The following is a 27,506-nucleotide window of genomic DNA, read 5'->3' as shown; positions in this document are numbered from 1 at the left end:
GCTTAAAGCCAAATGTTAATTGAAATAGATTTTTCAAGTGACCATTAATTCTGTAATATGTTGTCATAGAGCTCATGCTTGCAAACACATCCCGAGTGCTCCAAACAAGCACTTCATTTGGGAACTGAACTAGTACATGCATAATAATGACCCTATTTGCATATATTATATCAGTCTGGGTATGTTAATGCTAAGTCAACTTGTGGGCTTAATCGTTCAGCAGACATTCTAATTGAGATTTGGTTAATTGGTTACATTAATGCTCTGACACTCGTTAATCTACTAGCAGGTCTTGTTTGTTCACTCCAGAACCACAACAGCTTACTTCCCCTCTTTACACACAGCATATATGACCAGGCAGGGCTTATTTATATTCTGTTTAGGGATCTTCAGTACCATGCTACAAAGTACTGTGCTGCAGTGCTAAATTGAGATCTTCTTATTCGCTAGGCCCAAAACAAGAAAAAAAACATGGTAGCTAAGAATGCATATACACGAAAATAAAGGGCTGATGTGTTTATTCTTCTCACTGACACTCCAATTGTCTTCCTTTAAACAATCACATTAAAGCTTTTAGATAATCATTTCAATAATTCTATTTCTGCAGCAGGTTGAACTTGTATGGACATCTACAGTAACAGTGTTTACATTCTGCTGGAAGAATACTGTGAGTAATCATATGACAAAAATCACATTTTTTTTAATCTAATTTTCCATTGAAAAAACACTTCAGCCTATTCTAATATTTAGAGTACGATATTTCTTACCAAATACTGAATCCATGCTATAGTGAAATGCAAGTCACACTAAAAATATGTTTAATTCAACTGAGGAGTTAAGATTCAGTAAGTTATGTATGACTCTGAAAAATGTATTTCATACTGTATATGATTATACTTCAGTTCGACTGTATTATAAAGTATGTAGTGCTGTGAAACTTCACTATGAGAACAGGAGGGCCTTTGTTTCTACAATATGGCACGAACAGAGAAGACAGAGGACAGTCCGGCAGCTTCCAAAGAGGAAGCCATGTCTCCATCTAAACTGCATGTTGTGTTGTATACTGATGCATTCTGCAGCTGTGCTTGACCCACACTATATTAAACAGCAACAACTCCAAAATAAACTAAACAAACATGACTTCATGGAATATACTGTCCAAGAACACACCAGTGCTACTGCAGAATGTATTATGCTAAGTTGGACAAGAAGTGAAATAAAGTCTGCAAACAAACACATTAGCCTGAACAATGGCATTCTTACCCTAACTTATATTTCCTCCTCGAATGTTAACTTCTCACTATTGTTAATTTAAACATTTAAAATTGACTTTAAGTCTATATTTTAAACTTTTGAACTCATATGTCTGACCAAATATAAAATAGGTTAAAATATCATCAAACTAGCAACAACGAACAAAAAAGATCCTTCATGAACTTTAAGAAGCAAGGTTAACATATATGTTTTTTTAACCCTATAAAACAGGGTGTCAGACCGCTCTGTTGTTAAGAGCTTAACGTGTCAATTGTTATCCTCTCTCTATCATTTATCATATGTTGGCTCTTTGTCTCCCACTGTTACCTCTGTCAGTCGCTTGACCTTGTTGGCCTTGGTCAGTGAAACCACGAGAATAGCCATCAGTCATTTGACGCCCTTGCATCCTCCTGCACCGGCAGCCTGTGAACTCAGGCTCCTCAGGTCCTCCCGGCTGATTTCACTCTCAAACCTGATGCCATCGATAACCAAGGTCTTTCCCTGCTGCTCTGTGCTCGCCTGACACTCCGGCTGAATCTGTCACAACAACACATCATGAACACTCGACCATGCTGTGCACGTCATGCCTGAGCACATAAAATAATAACAAGGTCGCTTGTACATCTATCATTGTTAAAAACGACCCTGTGCTGCACAGGCAATAAAGGGAAGGAAAGGTACATGGGTTCATGTGTCATCTAGTGTGTGTGTGTATGCTTGCATGTTTACTGATAGAAAGACCATTTAAAGACAGTCCACCCTGCCATGCTAACATATTTAACCAGCATGGTTTCAGCACTCCAGATCAGCACCACCTATGTCTAAAATGTTGTTGAAAGAGATGCAGAATCATGAACAGCTGTTTTTCCAGTTAGAGAAACAACTGAGTGAATCTCTGCCTTTGTAGATGGGACTGAAGTTGGGAGTGTCATCTAACTAGGCCACAGCCAGAATCCAAAGAAATACGATGACGAGCGAGGATTAAATCAATGCAACTATAAAGGCTGTTGTAAATCAACTGGAGGAAAACAGCAGCTCCTACATCAGAGCACTATGCATTGGAGGCATGTTAACGCTTATATAGTTATTATCTCTTCTCTGATCAGATGTTTTGGAAAAAAAAGTAGTTTTATTTCTCGACCCTTCTGGCTCCTTACAAAATTGGTCTAGAGGATTTGGTGCTTAATGCCCTTCGTCCTTTCCTCACTTTGATGAACGACCACGTGAAAGACGATGAGAGGCTTTGCTTGGTGTGCAGAGAAAATCAAATAATAAAAAAAGTTAAGCTGATTCTATGTCAACTGACAACTCCATTGATGGCAATTCAGGTTACATCTCCAGCAAGTGTTGCGGAGCTGTGAGGGCAAATTAACTGTGTTGCTACGCAACTGTAGGGAACTGTTGTAACCTGACCACTTGTGACCTAAGTATTGAGTGAATGTAATAGTCTTATCTGCTTCATTATGTGCATTAAAGGACAGGATGAAATGGATTACAAAGACACACCTCTCTGATTGATCCATAACTTAAGCAGGGAAAGAAGACACATCTCCAGCAGCCATTTAAAAAACTGAATTCCCAAAAGGCAAAGGAGTAAAGATTTTAAAAAAACTACTTGGTTATATTATGGGCATGGGGTTTAGTCATAGTAAATGTTTTCTATGTGGTCTGTCCTAGGACTCACACCCCTGCCTCAATGCATACCGTTCTGTCCAGTGTGTGGGTGGATGGGTCTGTTGATGTGCACGAGTCCAGCAGCTCCTCTATGTCTCTCATCAGCAACTGAGCCTTTATCAACACTGCAATGACACAAAACAACCAGTAGTAGTCCCCAATCTCTACAGTCCACAAACCACATAGTATTTTTCTAACTATTTATCTTCAAGAGTGTTGCATCAGCCGGGAGGGAATGTTGATTCTTCATATCTATGGCAGAGATGTTTTAACTCATTCAAAAATATAACTTTGAAAAATTCACTGAGCAGGTCAAAGAGTAATGACATGCTATTGTGCATGGCATTAATGATTTGATTGAATATTCAGTAACACGTGAGCATCATTTCTAAGTGGTAAAAAGGTTTAGATATTCTGAATTTGTGTTTACAATAAAAAAAAAGTAAGAGTAAAGGAAACACAAATAATAGTTTTTGTAAATTTCCATGTATGCCTATATGTTTTGTAGAAAATGTGAAAGTAATGAACAACAAGGCCAGAATACTTGTAATTAAAATGACCTGACAAAAGTTACTTTGTATCATTTACTTACACCGCAATAGCCCTAAATCAAGGCCAACGTAAAAAACCTTTAGATATTTGCTTTTGACTGTAAGGTATATGCAGAACATTATATAACTATAAATCATATCAATAAAAGAATACAAAGGAAAAATCTATTCTGTATTTGATGCACATTTTTGACTCTCCCAAAGTTTAAGAATTAAATATCAGTTATTGGCTGATATCTGCATCTCTTCTGTTATCTTACACTCGTGGGTCTTTGAGATGAAAAGCTCAGGTTCCTCTTCACATGTCATGTCACTGATCTTTCCAGCTTCTCCCACAGCAGGTTTGTAGGTTGCACTTTTACTCCTATGGCCTTTAACTCAAACAGAAAATTAAGGAAATATTACATAAAACAGTTAATAATGGAAAGTATTTCTATTTAGTCCTAGTGAATTTGATGTAAGATAAAGATAACTCCTCCTCCTACAATGTTAAAATGGACTATGTTGTCAGCATTAAACATCAGAAAAGTAACTTGTCAATTATCAAGGCACATGAATAAGATCAGCTTCGATTTCCCTGAAATTTGTAGAATGATACAATTAGATTTAGAGTACACTGTGAAGAGCAGGTCTGGAGGACAAGCTCTCAGAAGGAGCAGGGTATTTGGAGACGGCATGAGTCTTTTTCACAAGCCTGCACACAAACAAAAATAACACACTTTTTGTTTGTACATTTGTTTCAAACCTGATTTAATAATCATTGAACTCTAGGCGTTTCAGTGTGTTTGACTACACATTCATGGTGTTTATTTTAAAACCTAGCAATTAGCAAAAGCCAGAGTCCCTCTGTAGCAAACAGCAAATATTTCACAAAGTGGTATAATAATTAAATATTCAACCATAAAAGTTCAACCTAAAATGTGTCCATTAGTATCCTGATCCTTTAACAGTATAATGACATTTTCCATTGCTCTAAATTCATTAATAGTAGGCCATTTTGATGATTTATTGTAATGTGTTATAATTTAACAGTAATACCATTTACTGTATATTCAATCTGATAGAAAGTTGTTAAAACACAATTTTATTCTCTTTATTTTGGAGTTTCCAGAGATTTTATCAAAGTATATCTATAATAAATGAAAACATTTCAAAATGTTAATTTAGTTATCAGTTATCAACATCATAAAAACAGTTTACGACTTGAAATCCAAATCCAGCAGAATGTCTCCTGACTTTTCTTTAGCTGTGCAAACAAGAGAAAACAGTGTGCTCGATACATGCAAACACGTTTTCTAAAATACAATTAAATATTAAGTAAACCATAAAAACGGAAATTTTACAACAGTACAGTTTAAAGATAAAACTACGAAAGCGATAACTCTTACTGTTATCCATTTCTTTTGTTTGTTTGTTAATTAGAAGTTAGCTAGCTAACAGTAAGCTAGCTAACTGAATGTTTACAAACATACCAATCTTTACTGGCACATAAAACTGAGATAATCTTTTTGTTATGTTAAAAATGATATGTTAATTATATTTGTCACTGACAAAGGAATTGATAGTGGTATTTGACAGCATCGGGTGAAGATGTGTTCAAGTAAGCAACATTTTAAAAAACTAAAAAAAAAAAAAAGGATGGTTTTTCCTTTGTCAATCGTATAAGTTATTTGAGGGTAGTTTTTATTTCACATCTTTTTTTATTTTCTCTTATTTTAAATGTACTTACTGTTCGCTTAATGTTCTGGGATGTGGAGGGCAGGAAGCTGTTAGTGCGACACTAACTCTCCCCCACTGTTCAGATGTTTTAATAGAGTACAGACTCAAGACAGTGTATGCATAACTGTTCAATTTTTTCATCTGTTTATATATATATATCTAGAAGATCAATTTGACTCAATTGTGAAATAATTTCTGCCTCGAAAGTGCAATATTTTTTTGTTTTACACTTCCACCAATATTATGCTTTTATTTTGAAAGGACTTTGACTCCCGGAAGTTTTTGTTTCCTCACCTGTCACTTCTCACACGGTGCGAGCAGCGACTAGCCTTGTCTCTTTGTTTTTCTCCGATAAAAATGCCTTCTTTTTTCAAAAATAAAAGATTATACTATTTTGCCAACTGACACCTTTTTGAGGACAGCATCTTAACACGGTTAGTGAAAGTCGAGATTAAAAATAATCGACTGTCTTTTGCTTCAGCTAGCAACAAATAGCCAGAAGACGTTAGCTTAGCGCTAGCTGACTGTTATCACCACAACAGATCGATCTTTGTAAACACCGTATGTATTATATTTGTTACTGTGGTACGATTGTCTTGGTCATCGTCTACCATCTGTGTTTTCTATTCTGAAATCTCTTTTTCATACCACCTTTTAAGGTGATTTGTAGGTTGACAAAAGAGCTACAGAAGCTAGCACTTTAATAGCAACATAAATAAACGAGATTCATTGATTGTTTACATTCAGATTACGGCTGCCCTTCAATCCCTCTTTGTATAAATGGGATGTTTATGTTGCTTTCATAATCCTGTTATCTGATTTATTGAGAGTTTTTGAGTTACACACGACGTTACGTGTCTTGTTTTGGATTCAAGTTGACTTTCGTTTTGAACACTTGCTGGGTTGACTTTCGTTTTCATACCATTTTCTGAACTCGTCCTTCAATGTCAGAGTTTATACGTCGGGTTTTCTAGGTTAATAACATCAATAACATGGGTTAAATCCACCGAGCCGGTCGACGGATTCTGCTTAAACTTCTTATTGGATAATGTTCGGCCTGTAGTGTTTAAAACTTGGAGCCTCAGTGTTTGCTGCATCATTGCACGCTGACATCATCATCCAGCTGCACTGTCTCTGTTGTCGAGGAGCAGGAAGGTGTAGAGGAAGTTTTAGGCTCTGTTTCTGTGGACCGCTACATTTATCTCTGAGATAACACTGAATCCTAATAGGCCTTGACTCAGGTGACGGTAAGACTTATTACTCCTCTGCACAATCAAACTCTACCTTTGTATTTATAAGTAAACTATTAACATGATATAGAATAGAATAGAATTACTTTATTGATCCCAAACTGGGAAATTGTGGCGTTACAGCAGCAGGTTGTTCAAACACACAATATGAGCAAAGAACACAATGTTAGCAAATTTAAACACAATATAATGTTAAATACAAAGTAAATAAGCACTAAAAATGAATATGTTGTGAATATATACTGCCAGGATTTTATTTAGCATTACTAGTCTTAAATAGGAAGATTAAATATGGAAGATTAAGTGTAAATGTGCAGAAACAGAGTTGTTAATGGACAGTATTGACATAAGTTAAAGTGCATGAGTGTAGACATGTTATCAGCAGAAACTATACAATATAACGGCGAGTAGACAGCCAAATGAAGTGAACATGAGTGCAGGGATAATTTATAAATTTAACACGTGCAGAACAGATGACAGTATGGAGAGACAGATATTATCATGATGACAGTTCTCTGCTCGCATGAGGTGAGCTGTTGTACAGAGTCATGGCCTTCGGTAAGAAAGATTTCTTGTGTCTGTCCTTGTGACAGCGGAGTTGGATCAGTCTGTTGGAGAAGCTGCTCCGCTGTTTGTCCAGTAGGGTGTGCAGAGAGTGATCAGGATTATCCTTTAATCAAAAATGTATCAAATAATGTGTTTTTGGACATGTAGTTTTCACGACATGATTTTGGAGCAAGTATCAATTGATCCAATGATGTATAGGGCACACAAATGACCCATTTTCATTTAAGATGAGCTATAAACCCTCAATAGCCTCTTCAGTAATACACGTTCACTATCTAAGATCATCAAATAAAACAGATCTACTGTAGCGATGTTTTGTCAAATCATGGCTGTTTTCATTTGGGTATAACTGTTAGAAAGGAAATATTTCTACTGTGGTTTTTATCTTGGTTGTAGCAGGAGTGTTGATGTTATACTGGAGTTTCTCACATAAGCATATTAGGTGGACAAAATATTAGAAAAATGTCTTAGCAAATTTTAGTCCAGTTTTCCAAGTCTTTTTTATTAAAATGTTTAAGATGTGTGTGCACATGTTTACTCGTAAGACAAATGGTAACATACTGTATTTTAACATTTTAAACCTTTTAGAAATGTCTGTGGCTTCAGATGACTGTAGGAGGGAAGCTTCACGGATGTTAATCCAAATTTGCCATGAAATATATTTGTACTTGTAATGTTGGCCTTGCAATGAGCTCATTCTCACGTGGCCTGCTGCTGTTTGAGGTCATCTTGTAATCTAAGCTCGAATCCACTATAGACCCTCTCAGTTTAGCTCTTAAACAACAAACAATCAGGTCTTTAATTAGTTAACCATGTCAAATTTAAACTGGAATGAAATAATATCCTTTCAAATCCAGACTATCAATCAATATTTATTTGTATACTGCCAATACATAAAACGTATATATTTCTCAAGATGCTCTACAAAAAGAGTCTAGACTGTACTCTTCATTATATTAACTAAACAACATACAGTATTTAAAGGGCCGTCTCTTAAGTTTTAATCACGATGACTGACTCTGAATGAACATGCCTTTACCTCATGTTTCTTTGTGTCACAGACAAACAGGATTGTTTTTCAGAATAAAGCAAAAACAACCTGTTTCCCCTGAGAAATAAATTATGAAATAATGTCACCTTTGTGGTTTTTATCTTTGTGAAATTTGTCATCGAACAAAACTGCAGTGGGGAATGATACAAAGGATGCATAAAACTTAAAAGTGGCAGGTTATCCCTTCATATGTCACAAGCAAGTTACACAATCAATAACCGTCCAGTAAGTTATGTCCAATGCTTTATGATAGTAGATTCTTACCTATGTTCAAAGTTCAGTGTTTTTAATTAATTCATCTGGTTGTCTTACATACATCAAAAAAGATACATAGATTTTGAAAGTGAGACTCTTCATGTAATCCTCAGGTCTTCACTCTGCTACAGAGCAGGCATGGAGCCCCTGGCAGTCGATGATGACATCTGCATCCTTAAACATGAGACGGCCTACACCGCTGCTGGCGAGAGTCCTGTCTCGGTGTGTGCCGGCGACGAGTCTGTTGCCTCTCACTTTGCACTGGTCACAGCCTACGAGGACATCAAGAAGAGGCTGAGAGACACCGAGCGAGAGAATACTCTGCTGAGGAAGAGGGTTAAGCAGCTGGAGGATAAGGTGAATAAAGCAGTGACTGTGGAGGAGAGGAAGGGAGAAGATTGCAGAGAGAGTTTAAATAGTGTGGAGAATAAAGTCGAAGCAGATAGAGACTGCTAAAAACTTACAGAGTGAGTTTTAGAGAGTGTGCGGTTATCAATGAACATAGATTGTTTTTATTCCAATCTCCACCAGACATCAGAATTATGAACAAACCCAAAATACTTTGAGAAAGTTTGGAAAGAGTCAGCGATTTCAACAGCACGCTCCAAAATAGTTGCCTCTGGGAGAGTCTGCATGCCAACATCATTAATATTGTTGGCTGATAATCAAAGCTAGAAAACAATGAGACATAAATCTGCACTGTCTAAAAACAGAGAGGTTGCTTAGAAAAGTACGGCATTGCCAAACAATGCATTGCAGCACCACACTTGGGAAAAGGCTCCTGAAATTGAATTAAAGAAAGAAATAAGAGATGGAGTGAGATATTTAAACAGGGAGGGTCTTTTGTAAAAATGCTGCAGTATTCATCTGTCAAGATGGGATGTGCTGGGAATCAACAAATCTATATTGGAGTTTTTTGAAATAAAATGATTGATCTTGTCTTTGTATGTTTTATCTATCGTTGCTGTAGCTCTTCAGGCCAGATGCTCCTCCGTCGGAGGGTCCCCAGTATGTGAACAAGGCCTTCAGTGCTTACCGAGGTATCTATATAGAGAAGGAGGACCTGCAGCTGGAGCTTAACAAACTGGTGAGTTTACTGATTTATTTGAACCTTTGGCACATTGACTAGAGCCTGGCACAGAGATTAAGTATGTTGCAAACACTGTATTTTTTCATCTAGGTGACTTAGATAGTTTCTCGACATCAAGTATTCGACTGTAATATTTATGTTTAAAAAAACTTTAAACACTTACATTATCTTTGCATTGATTTTTGATTGATTATTATCTCTACAAATGCTGATTCCTGCTTTGTCCTCTCTTCCTCCCTCAGAAAAAGGAGAAGAGTGAGAGTGAAAGGCAGCTGACGGAGCAACTCCAGGCCAAAGAGCTGGAGCTGCTTCAGTTGAAGACGGACATGGAGACCAGCCAAGGTACAGGTAGACAACACATTTAAAAATGTAATCATTCACAACCAGTGGCTTTACTCAATGTTGTACTTGGGCACAGTCTTGAGGTACTTGTCCTTTTCCATTGTATACTTCTTAATAATCCACCTACAATACATTTCACAGGGAGTTCTTCTTTTTCAAGCCATTATATTGTGTTTTTTATACTTATTCTAAATATTCAAAAATAAAGTTAGTAATATCTTAAGACCTAGCATTTAAAACTGTGACCAGCTTATACAATATTAGAACGTTATAGATTAGCTCCACCTTTAATATTTAGGGTATTTACTGTTGCTATAAGAAGACATAGTAGAGTAATGTAATGTACAGAACATAATAATGCTGAGGTCACTTTAGAAACTATTATATGACTGGTAATGTCACTCCATTGTTCAAAAAAATACTCACCAATGTTTGAATTCTGTAAAGTTTGAATGCAGTACTTGTACTGGAATATTTCAAACATGTATTTCTGCCTTTTGATTGCATAAAGCAAACCTGAAGACTTCTTGAACGTCTGTGTAATATTAAAGATCAGCTTTACTTTTTATAATGTCATGATAATAATTAAACTGTTTCCACATGTTACTAAATGTGGATTCTTTCTACAGCAAAATAAACATCAAAGAGGTAGTCATAATAATGTGACTCTTGTAAAGTTTAGAGCTTCTTACTGAAAGTATTTCAATGAACCGTTATTCACTGATATCAACAATAACAGTGTCATTGTGTTTTTCATTCTGTTTGTGCAGTGATGAAGAGCTTGAACAGCCCTCAGGACTACTGGCAGGTGGACAGGGTCAGCACAGAGCAAAAGATCCACAAACTGCAGGACGAGCTAGAGAGGATGACACTGGAAAACAGTCGACTGCTGGAGAGAAGTGGGGTAAGTAAAGGTGGGAAGAGTGGAGGACAGTAGAGAGAGAGCAGTAGAGAAGAAACAGTCGGAACAAGAAGGAGTAAAGAGAGGAGCTCTGAACGTCAGCAGAACCTTGGAAAAAAAGATGTGGAACAAGAAAATAGGAAAAAGGTGCAGAAAGACAAGCTGAGGCAAAGAATCCAAGGAGTCAGGACGTAGATGGCCTAGCGGTTAGTTTGCGCTCTATGTACAGGGAATAAAGTCCTCCAGGTTGGCGTCCCGGGTTAAGGTCTGACCTGGGCTGTAGGAGGGATAAAAATGAAAATGGAGAAGGGAGGGCATAAAATAAAAATGAGATACTTAAAAACTACTTCAGACATCACCTCAGCCCTCTTTTTTGCACTTCACTCTGTTTCAGGAGGGACTCGATGGCCTTAACGGACCAGACCTGGACCAGACATGTGACACCAAGTATAAAGCAAGGTAAAGGGTTTTATGAATATCTTCAAAGAGTGCTCCAACATTGTTTACTTGACCATTTCATTAACGGAAGTCATCATAAGCAGCCTTCAGTATAAAGAATGAAAATGTAAAGTTCCATTCAGTTTTCTCTTCATTCTCTTTCTCAGTTTGAGTTTATACTTAATGCAGATATCAGAGACTCCAAAGTCACACACTTACAAACTATTTGAAGCAGGCTGCTAGAGAATCTGATTGATCCTTTTCAAAATGCCCATGTTCCTTTTTTTCCCTGTTTTTATATGCACCTTGTAAATGTAATGCTCTCAATGCACACCCAGCAGTTGACTTTTTCTGTCTGCTCAAATATGATGTCTGCAGCACATTTTGAGTATCTGCAGGCACAGATTAACATTGCACCTAATGGGCATTCAGTTCATTTTATTGCTGCGAAATTAGAATAAAAAAGATTTGCAAAGTATTCTGGTTAAAAGCAGACAGAATAACGCTTTAAAAGTTGCAACAACAAAAAAAAAAAAAAGAAAAGAAGTGACATGAGGAGCTGCACGTTGGGAAAAAACCTCTGAGATACATTTCTGTTTAGTAAGTTGTCTTGTCACAAATGGATGTGGATGCCACTGTTAAAACCTGCAGTTTCTTTCATGTGTTGTAATTACCCCCTCTGGCCACTAGAGGAGGGTGCAGCTCTGCAGAACATTGCATGACATGCGGATAACCTCATCTGATCTTTAGACCCGATCAGCACCAGCTAATAGTTTACATTTTCACTCCACTGTTTCACTGTGTATACGGTTTAAAGCTTATACAATCACCTCCCAGCTACACTTCCATTGAGGATAATCTCCTTTAAATAAATATCCCCTCACGTTGAATGAAAAAAAAAGAAGCTATTTATGGAGCATTTTAATTGTCTCACGTGTCAGCAGTTTTTAGATGGTGTTAGTTCTTAGCAGCACAAAAAGCTTTCTCATTCCTTCACAGTTTTTGTGCTCCATGATTTTGTGTTGTTGCTTTTTCAGGCAGGTGTGTGAAGTTAAGGCAAAGTGTTGATGAGATTTAACTTCTCCACATAAGGTGTCGAAAGGACAGTTTGAAGGTGTCACCCAAAAAGTCTCTCACTTTTTTGTTTTTTAAACTGTGGTGTTAGTTTTTAATGCAGCTGATTTTACTGGTCGGTTTAACATTCAAACCATTATACAGTTTGTCCTGTCTGAGTCAACAATGGATTCATTATAAATGAACTTCAATCATTTCCCTTTGCAAGACTCTGAAATATACTCACAATGTTGCTGATTAATTTGAACATGTGCTGTTGTGTGATTTTGCCCAACACCTGTGGAACCCTCTGTGGCCTCAAATCACCACAGTAAGTGACAGAAATAAATTTGTCTACAAAGTAAAAAAAAATGAAACATTTGACGGATTAACAGTTTTCACTGGCCTGCTAACAAGCCGCTCTGGGATTTTGTGCAACTTTCTAAATATTCTATGATGATTTATCGTCCTTTCAGCAAATTCGCAGCCTAGTTCTACATCTCAGAATTTTTGCAAACAGGGAAACTGTATATAAACTCTCTTGTTATATAAAATGAAATACTTAAAACTACAAATTGTTTTAACTTCAACAAAAACACAATTAGAACGGTACTCCAGTGATGCTCCGGCCTGCAGAATGGCACATAGTGTAATTTGTTTAACAGATTGTTCTAACATACAGTGTTGTCAAGAATAGAAAAAAGACCTTGAACATTACATTTTAAATTATTTCAATATTCTTTTGCAGGGAGAGAAACATGCAGCAGACATATGAGGCTTTGTGCAGCGAAGTCACACATCTGCATTCAGAGCTGAAGCACCAAACTGGCCTGATCAGGAAACTCAGGCCACTTATCAGTGAGACCAGACAAGGTGAGACACACACACACACACACACACACGTACACACACGTACACACACGTACACACACGTACACACACGTACACACATATGTGGTGGTACCATTCGTGGTTGTTGTTTGAATTCAAATCATTCCATCTGTAAAGTGTTGGTGTGTGAGATAACCCAGCAGGTCTGTTGCCCTTTTCACATCTCCTCAGTATGTTCAGCATCCTGTAGCCCCTATATCCCCTTATAGCAGTGTCTCACAGGTTACCACTGAGCAGTGGCTCTATCCTTGAGATCTTTTGAAGGTTCTTTATGTCATTCAGACTAAAAAGGCAATTATTCTCTTACCTCTATTCATTACCAAAAACTGAGTTTCGTATTTTAAACAGTTTCACATTAGACAGTTGAAAACCTTCAAAATGCTATATTATTCATAAATGACATTTTGCTCTGAATAAGGCCTGTTGTTCTTTTGTTTATACGCCATTATTTTGAACACAAATCTTGACAATATGATTGTATAAGCAGGCAGACTATGCTCTTGAGAGCAGCAGTTTGTCCATAATACTCTGGAAAACCTTAACAGATTAATGGAGACATAATGAAATAGATTAAAAACAGGAGGCTATGGATCAAGGGTGATACTTTCAAAGCCAACTTGAAGAAGTGAGGTGAATACACTATGGGAAGTTTATCTTCAGCCCAAGTTTCTCAGATAGTGTAGGATTTGTAGTTCAACGTTTAATTAAAGTATACTAGTCAGACTTTAAACCTTGCTTCTCTAGAGACAGAAACTTCTGTGGCTAACATCAAAAGCAATATTCAGTTACTGCTGCCTCTCGCCAGTGAAAGGAAGGCTTTTCTGAAGAAGAACTACTTCCTGAGAAGATTTCTCCTGCTGCTCCTTGTTGCAATTTGTATAAGGGTGTGATAAGACTGTGGATATTATCGAAGTACTCAAGCACTTTGATAAAGGACATCGTGAAATGGTCTGGCCCTCCTCTCCTCTCCCTCTGTGATGATGCATTCGAGCCTCGGAGAGATTACCTCTTGTTGTTGATTCCCTCCGAGTGTCAGAAGAAGAGACTAGGAGGTGAAAATTAGACTGAAATATGGCAAGAAAATAAATCTTGGCCTATTTATTCCACTGAATAAGAGGGTAATCCTGTAACTTAGATGAGAGATCGGGAGAAGTAAGGGAAGCAGGAGTGGCAGAGAAAATGAAGAGAGGAGAGGAGAAGAGAAGGGAAAAGAGGGGAGAGGGGAGAGGAGGAGAGGAAGAGAAAAGAGGAGAGGAGGAGAGAAGAGAGAACATGTATTCATTCAGTCATATTGTGCATCTGTATTCTTCTAATGTTCCACTTTGAAACCTTTTTTATTCAAATACTAGACCCAGGAGACCCTCTCGTGGATGGAGTTGCAGGGAGCATGGGTGGCCAGATGAAGTGAGGATGAGGAGAGGATAGGAGAGAAGCGGGAAGAGATACTCATTTCAACTTGATTCTCTGCTCTGGATGAGGATTTGTTTGCAAAGTAATGATGTGTGTGTAAGATTAGGAGAAACTGATGTGTCCCTGGATTCATGTTATTGTGAGCAAAACCTCATTATTGTTTAGTATATTTTCTGGTTCGCAGGCAGTCATTTTTACGCGGTGAAGAGGTTTTATTGAGCGACATGTAGCCTTCTGCATGGTGTGAGATTTTACCTCTCTTCTCTGTTTTTACACTCTGAGGCCTTTGTTCCGTCAGGGATCAACAGCTTTGTTGAACACACCTTTGGAATTTGAAATCACTTCAGAGCCCTACATTTAATCCAAGAGTAAATATGTGTAGGAATAAATACAGAGGTGCGATCCTGGTGCCAAATACAGACGGAAAACTCAATCTGCTGTTTGAGGAAAGAAAAGATGGCTTCATTTATACCATCACCTCGGTTAAAAGGCAGCTTAGGACTTAGAATGCACATGTTGTCACACACACTCTTCGCAGCCTTAAACATAGGAAACAAATCAAAAAATGTTCCTTCATTTAAACTCAAATCAAAATATATTTTATATTTATATGTTTAAACACTTTTTATATTTGATATATACTGTATATAATCTGACTCTGTAATTAGCTTTAGCATTAATACTCCTGATGGATTGTGGGGTTTTTCTAAACCTCTGTTGAAGGTGGTGTAACCAAGTCCACTTATCATAATGTTGAAATAAGTAACTTCAATATTATCATCAATAACTGTTTTAGTTTGTTTTAAATACAGATATAATACTGGTTCAAATACTGCAGCTTCAATTAGTGACATCACCACAGTGTGTGTGTGTTCACAGTGTGTGTGTTCACAGTGGGTGTGTTCACAGTGTGTGTGTTCACAGTGGGTGTGGTCTAAACATTCTGGAAACATTTAATCTATTTTTCATCTTTCCTCCTTCCACTTGTACCCCAACTCTCTTTTTCTGCCTCAACAGTTCCAATCCAGTGTCGGGATGACGTGGAAAAGAACAATAACCACGCTGTTCCTCGGGTGTCAGTGCCTCGCCCCCCTAGTGCCCCCCCACTCCCCTCCTGCTCCGGCCGCCCCTGCCCCCCGGTCTGTGGGCCGTCAGGTGCCCTTCTGCCCGACAGTCTGAGGGAGGACTGCTGGTACAATGGACCCTGGCCCTCCCAGAGCTGCTCAGGAGAGGTTCTGCTTGGAAGTGACACCTGCTCTGTCGTCCTGCCCCCGCCCCCTTTGAACCAGGCCTCCCTGGATGACAGCTCGCGGTCCTTCCCCAGCCCCCCAAAACCCAGTGATGCCATGTTCTGGGAAGGGCACTCTGCTACATCCAATTCCTCTTCGTCTATTGGAAACTGCACTCCAAGGAGCCCTCCCAATGCCGAGTGGACCAAGCCCTACTGAGGGGAATTTTGAGGGGGGGGGGGGGGGGGGGGGGGATAGATGATTGAATAAAAATAGTTGGATGGAAATATAAACCAATGGATGAATGATTGGACTCTCCAACTCTGCCACATAGCTACCACCTAACCTGCCTTAAGTTGATAAGACCACTCCTCCTGGCTGGACTGCTCCTGCTGAATGTGGGACCTGATTTAGGCCAGAGGAGGCCTTGTTCGAGGTAAAGACTCTGTGAACTCATTAATCAGTCATCTCTGCACACCACATCGGTGAACATATCGGACTTTGTGGAGGAACAAAGTTGATGAGAATCCTAGCAGAAATAAATACTTTGTCCCGTGTGTATGTGTCCTTTTATGCACATATACAAGCAGTTTAATGTGTGTGTGTATGTGTGCATATACACACATCAGTGTGCCTGTGTGTGCAGATCGATGTGCTGGCATTGTTCGCCTGCCTGTATCTGCATCTCACCATAATAGACCTAATGTGATCACTGGGGCCACAGCATAATAATATAATTTGTTATATACAAGTCTTTTCACATTTGATCGCTGTAAAGTATACAAAGTATGTAGTCTGATGTCTCACCATCATGTGGATGATATTTTTAAGTATGAAGACTCAATGTGATTGTTTTGTGCTGTGGTGGAGACAGACATTCAGTAACTGTAGGATAATCAACCATCATTTTTGTTCACTTTTTTTCAGATACCAAATTAAATCTTTGACATCTTACTTTTCCTTTGGAAGCTTTAACTTTGATCAAAGTGATCTTATGGATCAATATCAAAGTTATCAACATGTACAGGCCTACTGAATCATTTGAGAATGAGGTGACAGTATTTTTTATGGACATTGCTAAATGGCTAGGTAATATCTAAATCTTTAAAAAAGTATAGCTTTATGGAATTAAACACTCCACCCTCACTTGCACCCGAAAAGACTCAACTGTTGTTGATTTTATAGATATTAGTCAACTCAAACAAGCCTCTCTAAACCTGCCTTTATTCACAAAATCGATTCACTCAGAACTACTGAACATTTCTTTTGTGTTGTTTTTTCTTTTCTCTGTTGCAAACATGCCAGTCAATGTAAGGCTGTGCATTTTTGTAGGACTTAAAATGTGAAGGACTCACTGTATAGGCCTCATACATACAATCTCTTATTTGAAACTCGTAATAAGTTGGAAACCTGGTAAGGTTTGTGGATAATTCAAAATTGCAGAACATGTATCTTAACTCTGTACTGTGCTGATGTTAATCTAGGATGCACTTCTTTTGCAGTAAGACGTAGGTTATTGTGGAAGGTTTTTTTTTTTTAGGGTCAGATAAGTATGAACAATTGAAGTATGTACAAAAGGGACACACATGCTTAGAGGATAAGAGGCCTGGAGGGGAGAAGGTGTGAACCTGTATAAATGTAAATGGTGGGCTTCAGTACTTTGCCAAATGCAGTTTTGCACTTCAAACCATAGGATGTTTTGTTTTTTTCTCTCCACTTCTTTAGACTTCTGATGTGTATACGGGTCGTCTGCGGTGGTGGTGAGACAATAAGTCTCTTAACGTGAAGAAAGAAATGTGAGCTCTGACTTGAAAAGTAGGTGCACAAATCACCAAGACCCATGGTTGTTTTTTGTTTTTGTTTTTTTCAGTCTGTTTCATGATAACTGTGGTCTGGTCTTTTTGTTAATTTCTAAGAAATGTTATTTTACAGCAGTAGTTTCATACTTCTGTAAACGATTTGCAAACCAAAATGCAATGTACAGTAGATATGGATTATATTTTAGATTTACTGCATTTCAGACTGTTTGTAAATATGATCAATTAAACTAAAGGACAGGAGGTGACTGTGAGTTTTCTTATTTTTTATGCAGATTTTAAACAATGATGCTCTGTGATGCTACTTTGCAGCTATAATCAACAATAACATCTTTTGACTTCTTGTCTTGAGACATTTATTCTACAACCTTTTTCCTTAACAGAAAAAGACAATGCCCACTCTCCATCACAAGGCTGCCATAGTAAATGCACTTCTGAGGAACATGTTAATAATAAACAATGGTTCTTATCACAGTTTTTAAGGCTCAACTTCAAGTACTGCCTCCTCAATGTGATTACTTGCCACTTTTCCCCTGAGTTATATTGTAATAAACCTCAGGAGTGCCTCAGGAGTAAGAAAAAAAAATATTTATTTAAAAACAAATGAAATAACCAAAAAATACATTGGTTAATAAAATATATATCCTAATTTTCTTATCAGTTCAATAAGGGGGCTTGGAAGTGCAAAACACAATTACCAAGTGTGGAACACGTTTACAAAGCTTGAGACAAATTCACATTTTGAAAATAATTGTTACATTTTATTTAAAAAAAATGACAAAACCCAAACCACTTTTACCGAGGACAAAAAAAAAATGTTCAAGATCTGAAACACTTTTACAAAAGCTGAGAAAAATTTACAAGTGGCAGAACATTTTAAACAGTCCCCAACAAAAATGTACAAACGACAGAATCTTGATGGAAAGGGAGTGTACCAAATACTGGAAGTGTCTCAGCGCTTGTAAGCGTTTCACATCTTTTCAATTTGTTTTATCAAATGTAAATGTGTTTTGTCCTTGGTAAAAGCATTTTGTAATTTTGTTTTATAAAATGTAAAAAAAAATTCAAAAGTGTTTGCAGTCCCAGCCACCATAGTTCAACAATATAATGTAAGCCAACTAACTTCATTCAAATCCAAAGATGATAACTGTGAAGTTAATTCTGCTGTCACAAAAATAATTCCAACCACAGCCATTAACTTCTACACTTTGTTTAGTGAGACACGTTTACCCCATCACATCTCTTTATAGGTAAATCAATTTCCCCTTGATGAATTATAAAGTCCTCTGTCTATTTGATCAGTCTGCGTCATGTAAATGACAATTAAAAAACAAAATGTTAACAGAAAAGACATTACTTAGTAATTACTAAAAGAAATATCAGTTTACAGCTTCCATTCTGAATCAATTTGCAAATAAATGGGGGTCTGGAGCAGATCCCAGCTGTCATTGGGTGATAGGCGGGGTACACCCTGGACTGGTCGCCAGTCAATCACAGGGCTGATATATAGAGACAAACAGTGGAACACATTTTAAAGTCACCACTTAACCTAAGTGGCATGTCTTTGGACTGTGATAGGAAGGCAGAGGGAGCCCACACACGCACAGGGAAAACACTCCACAAAGAAAGGCCCTGCTCTGACAAGGGATTTGAACCAATAACCTTCTTGCTGTGAGGCGACAGCGCTGACTACTGCACCACCCTGCTGCACAAAATACATAGAAATACAAAATAATGGAAAAAGAACACAAAGCTTTGCTTATATAAGGCAAAGCGAGCTAAATAATAACAAAATACATTGATTAAATATATTATTTTATGTTTAAATTAAATATATTTCATTTGAACTAACAAACACAATACAGATTTAAAGTTAGATGCCTGGTAATCATCACTATTAACATTATCATAAGTGCAGAGAATGTCCAACCTCTGAGTAATAAAGGCATTTGTTTTTGACTGAATAAAGAAGAGGTGATTAGTTTATCTGGAACAAACTGCATTCATAACATTTTAAGTTTTTTTTTCCTCATTTACCACTCGTACACCATTTACTGCTACTGAATATCTTTTATTTACAATTCCACGTTACACTGCAAAAGTCATATGAACACAGACAGCTCATGGATGAATGGAAGAAATCATTTCTCTTACATTGTATAAGTGCACAAATCCTTCTGAAATTCTTTGTTTTCTGCAGGTGATTTACCAAACTGACAGATCAAGCAAAAGAAACAAGCAAGAGTATCCTAACACCTACGCTCTAATTTTATGTACAACACTGTAATCAGCATATTTCAACCATTACCAAATGTCTGACTGTATTCTGAAGTAATTCAGGTTAAGGTTAAGATACAGGAGCTGGCTGTACTTTGATGGGATTTTTGTTCTATCAACCAGTAAGATAATGGGTATATGCTTTGTAAATGCTGCAGATTCAGATGTTGTGAAGGAGATCATTCAGATAATCTGATGGAGAACATTTGCAAATATACAGAACATGAAAAGTAGACGTTCTGATTATGAATCTCTCTTGCATACCAAAGTAGTTTCAGTCAAAATTAAACACATTTCAATAAAATGCACAAGCTTGTGGCTTCATAAGAATTAAGTTCTTAGGTATGACCACATGTTCTTGGTAGACTTGGTGCCATTTCTGGCCAGAGCCTCGCACACTGCTCCTTTAATGAGGTCAGTTTTTGTGGGAGCACCATTGTGTTTATTACATGCTTGTTGGGACTTTTTGTTTCCTGTTCTTTGTTGGGATCCCTGTCCTCATAAACTCCAGTTTCTCCCTGATGTATTCCTGCTTACACTCCTCGAAGAAATGAGGGTCGTTGTAGCTGGTGGAAGACAGAAGGTACAGTATTTATTTTCCAGAATGAATGTGGCCTCAGGGGGAAGAAACTGTAAAATACTCACTGTATTGTCAGACAATCCTTCAGTGCAGCGTTCTGCTTTCGACACTTAAACACCATGAAGAAACCAGACTCTTTACAGCAGTGGTTGAAGGCTGTAGGAGGTGGAGAAAAAAGGTGTCAAAGAGGGTGAATCTAGCACAAAAGAGAAACGGGCCATAGCATAAATGAATTCATAAAAGCTACGTTGAATCTACAGTATTAGTATCACATCTTTCCCCTTGTGCCATCCTGGAGTCCAAGCCCAGATATAAAACATGGAGCCACAAGCAGGCTGAGGTGGGCCTCATCTTAGCACTCCACCCCACAAGAAGGACCAGTCGTAGGTCACGTTACCAAGCCCTTTATCAAGCTGTAAGCCATGTTTCAGGAGTTAAACTAGAAATGAGCTATAGTGAGATCAGGATGGAATTTGAGGTTGCCCAGCTTCCACATAAGCTTTAAAACAGTCAACCAACCACCTGCAAATATTTACACGACTAGTTCTGACAAATAAAGTTCTGTTTCATGCCTGACTGTCTGACAGTGATAGCTATGGGTTTAATTTAGTTTATTGGTTTATTCAACAGGGGTCATACGTTTCTGGCTGTGGAGCTTATTAGATAAATGCTGAGGCTTATTAGGTCAGGGTAAAATCAGTTATATCTGAACCAATTTGTTTGCCCGCTTCCATCGTTGCAACATATGCTGGTTTGCCTTTTTGCCTGGCAAATGGACAGGTGTCCACAATGGCTGTGTGTGTGTGTGTGTGTGTGTGTGTGTGTGTGTGTGTGTGTGTGTGTGTGTGTGTGTGTGGGGGGGGCGCTTCAACCTTCAAAGATCAAAACTTAGGAGGAGGACATAATGGCTGCACGACTTCTTTAGAGGTTTTAACCTTCATGTCAAACGTGGGGGCCAAGAGCAAAAAAAGCCGAATGATATCATAAGGTGGATTTAAGAAAACCACAAGAGACTGGAGAATTGTCCTATAATGATGGCGGGTTTGTAAAGATGTGAGTTGTATAGAAGGATCATATTGAAAAGGCCTGAAGCTTTTAAAGATTCAAATAAATATGGACACCTATCCAATTCCCTGTCTGCTATACAGTTTGCAATGTATTTAACATTTGAAAATCTATATAATTAAATGAACAATGGGGAAAAAGATAAAGACTTAATTATGAAATAATGATTGTTAATCTAGCTCGAAAGCCCACTGACAAGGATAAATCAGTGACACTGTGGGTTTTTTTCAATACCGCCTACTACATACTACAATCAAATGCAGTATGCAGTGCTTTCTGCATGCTGTGGTCGATATTAGTATGTAGTATGACTGCCAGACGGTGGTTATTTTTGCAGTATGCCCGGCTCGGCTAAGCTGGTTAACAGTCTTGGAAAGTTAACAACAGCCCAGCTGACAGGAAACGTCACTACAGTGTAGTATCCACAACTGATTCATTTTGATTTGAATGATTTTGATTATTAAAAAGATATATAATTGGTGGGGTGTTTGTTTGGTTTGGTCTGATTGTGATAATTTCCCGTCACTTCAATCTCTGACATGGTGCTTTGCATTGTGGTAAACAGTATGCGAGGGAGACTGGTCTGATGCATACTGTAGATTTTTCCCCAGTCAGTACAACATCCAGGTTTTTCTGCATTTGTTCGCGAACTGCAAACTGCATTTTGGCCAAATCAGTACGTACTACTAGTATAGTAGGTGGTTTGAAAAACAGCCTTGTGTCTTGTCTGGTGCTAAATCCAGATTAAACGTCCAAGGTCTTCTTTGTAAACAAGGTGGTGAGGACTCTGAGCCTTCACCTTGTTAGCAAGCTCCTTCTCGAGAATTTAATTAAAGAACCCTGCCCTCCAATGTCTGCTTTCAAACAACTGATATCATAATCACCGTGTTCAGTGGCATCAGTATGGTTATCACACAGATACTTTCATCAGAATGCAGATGTGAAAAAACATCCGCAAAAACCAATTTAGAGGGGCAGAACAGTGCAACTAATCTAATCAGCAAACGCCTCATCCCTGTCCCATGGCACTCATAGAGGCTGCAGAGGGTTGCCTTTCAGATCGCAGCGACACAAACGACAAAGCTATAAGGCTAGTTTAATGTCAGAGGAGGCCTTTTCAAAGAAAGGTGTGATTCTTTCACTTAAGGCTGTTTCTGAGACACAAGAGTGTGCTTTGGTAAGAAGCTAGAGGCTAAAACACTGAGGGAGGGATGCATCTTTTGAGAGAAATAAAAAAAAATGATGAATCTCTGATACTGAATTAGTTAGAGAGGAGAACACATTTTGTAATATTGAGACAGATTTTGCTTTCTGAATAATGAAATGAATGAATGATGAAACAGTAAATTCAAATATTTCAGAGCCCCTAGGAATTATCAGAATTTCCATTTAGTTATTTTCTTACAGAGCAGTGTACTTAAATGAAATGGCCAACTTAAATTTAAGTTTTGAAAACGCTTAATAGCAATCAATCCTGAAATGAGATGCTTATTGAGTTTTTTTTAAGTTGTTCCAATAATTCACTTCTATAGACAGAAGTTGTGTAGAGGTCATTTGTGCATGTCTGCATCAACAACAATGCCTACAAAACACAGGGTGTTGGAGGCATATATGCAAGTGAGATAACACAGGAAAACGTGCATGTAGTTTTTTGTTTTTCACAGAACAGAATCATACACACATGAGAGAGCCCAGTGCAGACACAATCATACAGAATGAAATGACAGAGGGCGAGCGTGGAGGTGTGAAAATGAGTGGGACAAGAAGCTAGTAATGTGAGGGGGGTTTCCACTACCCACACAGCCACTGTCTGTCCCATCACTTCAGGCTGCATTGTCTCTCAGAGTTAGCAGAACACCCTGGCTCAAAGAGACTTGTCAGATTTCTAAAAACCACACAATCATCGTCATCATCTGATTCATGTGTTGCTGCACTGCAAAGCTGCAGAGACCATTTCCATGCAGATGAAAGGTTAGCCGATGTTATGCAAAATGGCCTCGTCCTACATTACTAGAAATTATGAAAAAGAAAATATCCACTTACCCTTTTACCCTTTTAAAATATACCATAGAAATTTCTCTGTGTTAAAAGGAAAGCAACATTTGGATTTGGATGAAGTGACTAGGTTGCTATCAAGTTAACACAGCCTACATCACTGCCTGGAGTTAGGCCTGGGCGATAAAACAATAACGATTATTTATTGTGATAAGTAATTATCACAAATGCTTGATCAATTTAAACCTCTGAGGTTCCCCTCTGAACGGCTCCTGCATTACAACATTACAGACTAAAAACAAAAATCCATCAGAGAAAAAAAAAATATTAATACTCAAAACAAGTTTAATCCTGATTATAAATGATATAATCAGCCTGCTCATTAGTGGACGTATATCTCTGACTGCTCCTGCTGCACGTGATGGAAGAGAAAAGTGGAGCGTGCATTTAGCGTCCGCTAGGATACCTAAAGTGTTTGTAACACAGCGCTGTTTCACAGAGTCTGTGTGGAGATGTTCACACACTTATTACGATGCTATCGCTGAGTTAGCTGCAGACACGGAGAGAGTGAACGGAGAAAAGTCGACTGCAGTGTTCTCGTGCTTCAGCACTAGAAGTAAACAGGTGCGCGTGGTGGCTGGCGCTCCGGTGTGTGTGTGTGTGTGTGTGTGTGTGTGTGTGTGTGTGTGTGTGTGTGTGTGTGTGTGTGTGTGTGTGTGTGTGTGTGTGTGTGTGTGTGTGTGTGTGTGTGTGTGTGTGTGTGTGTGTGTGTGTGTGTGTGTGTGTGTGTGTGTGTGTGCTTTTGTGCTGCGGTGTATGTTGGTGTGTCTCAGCGTGCCCCGCGATGCTCACAGACAGTCATGACAGCAGAGAGAGGAGCAGGGAAAAGTAGCTGCAGCTAGGCTACATCAAACGCAATGAATACTTAGTTTTATAGTTTCTATGACTTTTTGATGAAACATTTACCCGCCCTGTGGCGGATAGCCCTCTGACAAGTACTCGCCAAACGGAAAATCTACCTTGCGGGTGTTAATTTCGGACCCTGCATACATACATATATAGGTATTACTGCACAGCGGGAAACTGTCATATAAGCATTTTCCATCACCATGCACTGTGCTCATGATACTGAAACGTTCCTCAGTTCATGTAGAGTTTGTCATGTTCTGAAAATAAAGAATAGTTTAACCACAATCAACCCTCTGGTTTCTTAAACTTTCACTCAGGAGAAAAAAAATCAGCCTTTCATTTTGAAAGAAATAAAGATTTGACCTTTACCGTGATAATTATCCACATCGACTGATATGAAATGTTTTTTATTATCATAACATTGTTTTTCATATCGCTCAGCCCTACCTGGAGTGATAGTTTTGTTTAGGTTTCCTGTGCATTTCATTAATAGCAATAATGATGTTTAGCTGTGTTGTGTTTTATGTGTCAGAAATATTCCAACATAAAGAATAGGTTGCAATTTATTAATTCAAACTTGGAAGCATTTTCTGGGATCCTTTCTGAAGGAAATGTTAAACCATTAATCAGAACAAAATAATAAATCTTAAGTTCATTTGTCCAACATGCTGTTTGGATTTCCAGGAATTCTTTTATTTTACAGCTGTTCCAGAGTGAATATTTAGCGTGCATGCTGTTTAGAGTCTTTTGTTTTCTCATGTTTTTCCCAACAACTCCTCAAAGAATCATTAGTGTGAATGCTATGAGCATGTTTTTGGGCTTTGGTAACATACCCCAGTGTTAGTATTCCTCTTAAGGTGGAGAAAGCATACACACGTTAAAAAGCACATTTCCCTTCTAGAAACGTAACTGTTACATAAACAGAGAGGTGAGAAGAAGTGTTGAAAGGCAGTTTAAATAAAAAGTAATATCTTGGCTTTCCCACGTAAACATAGAATCTGTGTACCAAGAAAAGTTGGCACAAGTGGTGTCAATATCTTGAATAAATAAAACAAGAACAACAAATCAAAAAATGTAATCTGCTGCTAAATATACTGTGCTATAGATGGTTTACAAAATTCTCAATTATGGTTATACAATAAAAGGCAATTTCATCATTATCACAAATAAGCATATGCAATAAAACAACACAGCAAAAGTCTGACTTCATAGCAATAAATAGGAAAAATATGTTTATGTAATTAAGCAATGTTTTCTCACTCAAAATGTGACGTGAGTACATTTAACTATCAGACAGCGCCCTGTGTTGACGGCCATTATTACCGACCTTATCTACCAGCTACCCATTCATTATTATTTTTTAAAAAGGCAGCTCAATTACCTGGTGAAAAAACTGCTTTTTGGATTTAATTGGTATTAAGAGTAACACGTTGCAAACACATGCATAGTGTGAAATGAATAAAAGTAAATAAACATAGTAAATGTGAATTGTATCTACTTGTAGTTGTATTATTTGTTTGTTCACTTCATATTGTTATCACAATATTGTACAATGTAAGAGCACATGGCATTGTTTTGATATGTCGTGCATGTCATTCCCATGCAATGTGTGTACAATTATTAAGGGGCTGAAATGAGATTGAAAGACCGGTAAAAGGAAGAGTGGAATCGGGCTGTAGTCTATTTTACCTTTCAATTGTTTTATTGTGACCTGAAAAGAGTTTTTAATTTATTTGGGAAACTGATATGATTTTCCTTTTTGACAGAAGACATTTTGACTTGCTGTACAAAAATACACAGGTGATATTACTTTTATAAATCATTCTTATGAGCCTTGATTGTAAAATACATAGCAGTGCCTGCTGGAAGGCTGTGAACCTGTGCGTCTTACCTACAATAGTATTATTACCTTTGGTGTAGGAAAGATGTTCAATGTCATCAGTCTCACAAACACATACCTTCAACTTTCTCAACACAGCGCTCCTTGGCTTTCTCCCTCATCATCTTTGGAATGAGGACATCTTTTTCAACATGCCTCAACTGGATGTCCTCTAAAGATGAAGGGCAAAAGGAAGAAAGAAACGCAGGTGAGCCATTGTAACTGATGAGCATCGTCATTAGCCCACATTTGTTTTAGCCTAAACTTTATATAAGTCACTGTTATTTATAAAAATGAATGAATAAAAAAGACCGAATGTATGAAAAAAAGTCAACTTAAACCCGTTATAGAAGGCGCTAAAGTTATCCTATATTAAGTGGAAACATGAATAAACATCATAGTGATCATGTAAGCAACTTGAGGTTACATAGCTAGCTAACGAGAAGGCAGTACCGAGTCTGTAGTCTTTCCTGGATGCTCGGGAAGGAATAAACCTTTGCAAAGAGCGGACTTGTTACGTTATTTGATGAAAGAAGTAAAGCCCTTAAGACAATAGAAGAATAAAATACCTGTAATTGCTGCCTCCATTGTAGCCATGTTTTCAAACCTTACAAAACACAAGCAATGTGACCTAGCTGGCTATTTTACGTACGTGGTAAATACTTCCGCTGACGTCGTTACGCGGTGTGAAAAACTACAAATCCCAGAGTCACATTCGGACAGACCGAAACAAACCGACTGTCGTTCAACACCAAACCTTCCCAGGCACGGCAGGAAACCTTGCCACTCTGAAGTTCATATTTGTGCTGTCAAAGACGGAATAATTAAGTTAAATTTACATTTTTATATTGACAGTGACCCATAATAATAATAAACACGTTTTCTAATGTAATACAAAATTATAATAATAAAAATAAATGATGAATACATTATTATTATTATTTGTATTATTATTAATAATAATAATAATAATACAAATAATAATCATAATCATAATTTATTATGTTATGTGAGTGATTTTGTTGCAAAAGCATCATGATTAAAGTTGTGAAATAATATCGATATTAAATAATATGAAATTTAACCATATCACAAGTTAATTCAGTGAGAACCAGTTTACTTGTTAATAGTTTTACAAATCCCCAATGTCCCAATTCATTTGGTATATGGGCAGTGACAGCTGTAATCTGTGTTTGACCAATGTCTATTCAAAAGTATTTAAGTATTAGCTAAAATATGTTACTTTAGTTTTGTGAAATTTAATTTATAAATAGTTTAATTTAAAAAGTAAAAAATGCATTTTTTTTTG

General features: G+C 37.6%; 2 protein-coding genes across 4 annotated transcripts; one reads left to right on the top strand and one right to left on the bottom strand.

The window, feature by feature from the left end:
- Window positions 1-5,482: 5,482 nt before the first annotated feature.
- Window positions 5,483-17,735, top strand: azi2 (5-azacytidine induced 2). 3 transcript variants are annotated; one of them, XM_020655017.3, is made up of 8 exons: window positions 5,483-5,632; window positions 8,435-8,678; window positions 9,292-9,408; window positions 9,654-9,753; window positions 10,524-10,657; window positions 11,049-11,113; window positions 12,894-13,018; window positions 15,464-17,735. In XM_020655017.3, the coding sequence occupies exons 2-8, from the start codon at window positions 8,460-8,462 to the stop codon at window positions 15,892-15,894; spliced, it is 1,191 nt and encodes a 396-aa protein (XP_020510673.1). In that variant the 5' UTR covers window positions 5,483-5,632; window positions 8,435-8,459; the 3' UTR covers window positions 15,895-17,735. The 3 variants fall into 3 exon arrangements, with proteins under 3 accessions (XP_020510673.1, XP_020510671.1, XP_020510672.1); XM_020655015.3 differs by having other exon boundaries at window positions 9,654-9,759; XM_020655016.3 differs by lacking the exon at window positions 5,483-5,632 and adding an exon at window positions 5,692-6,445 and having other exon boundaries at window positions 9,654-9,759.
- Window positions 17,736-19,542: 1,807 nt separating this feature from the next.
- cmc1 (C-x(9)-C motif containing 1) lies at window positions 19,543-26,881 on the bottom strand. The gene is made up of 4 exons (XM_020655010.3): window positions 26,767-26,881; window positions 26,277-26,369; window positions 20,415-20,505; window positions 19,543-20,335 (listed from the first exon to the last, which is right to left on the bottom strand). Exons 1-4 carry the CDS (start codon window positions 26,792-26,794, stop codon window positions 20,215-20,217), a joined length of 333 nt encoding a protein of 110 aa, XP_020510666.1. The 5' UTR covers window positions 26,795-26,881; the 3' UTR covers window positions 19,543-20,214.
- Between the last annotated feature and the right edge of the window lie 625 nt (window positions 26,882-27,506).

The sequence above is a fragment of the Labrus bergylta genome, chromosome 8 (assembly GCF_963930695.1).
Source record: "Labrus bergylta chromosome 8, fLabBer1.1, whole genome shotgun sequence".
In the NCBI taxonomy this organism is placed as follows: Eukaryota; Metazoa; Chordata; class Actinopteri; order Labriformes; family Labridae; genus Labrus; species Labrus bergylta.
This window is presented reverse-complemented; position numbering and strand designations above follow the sequence as displayed.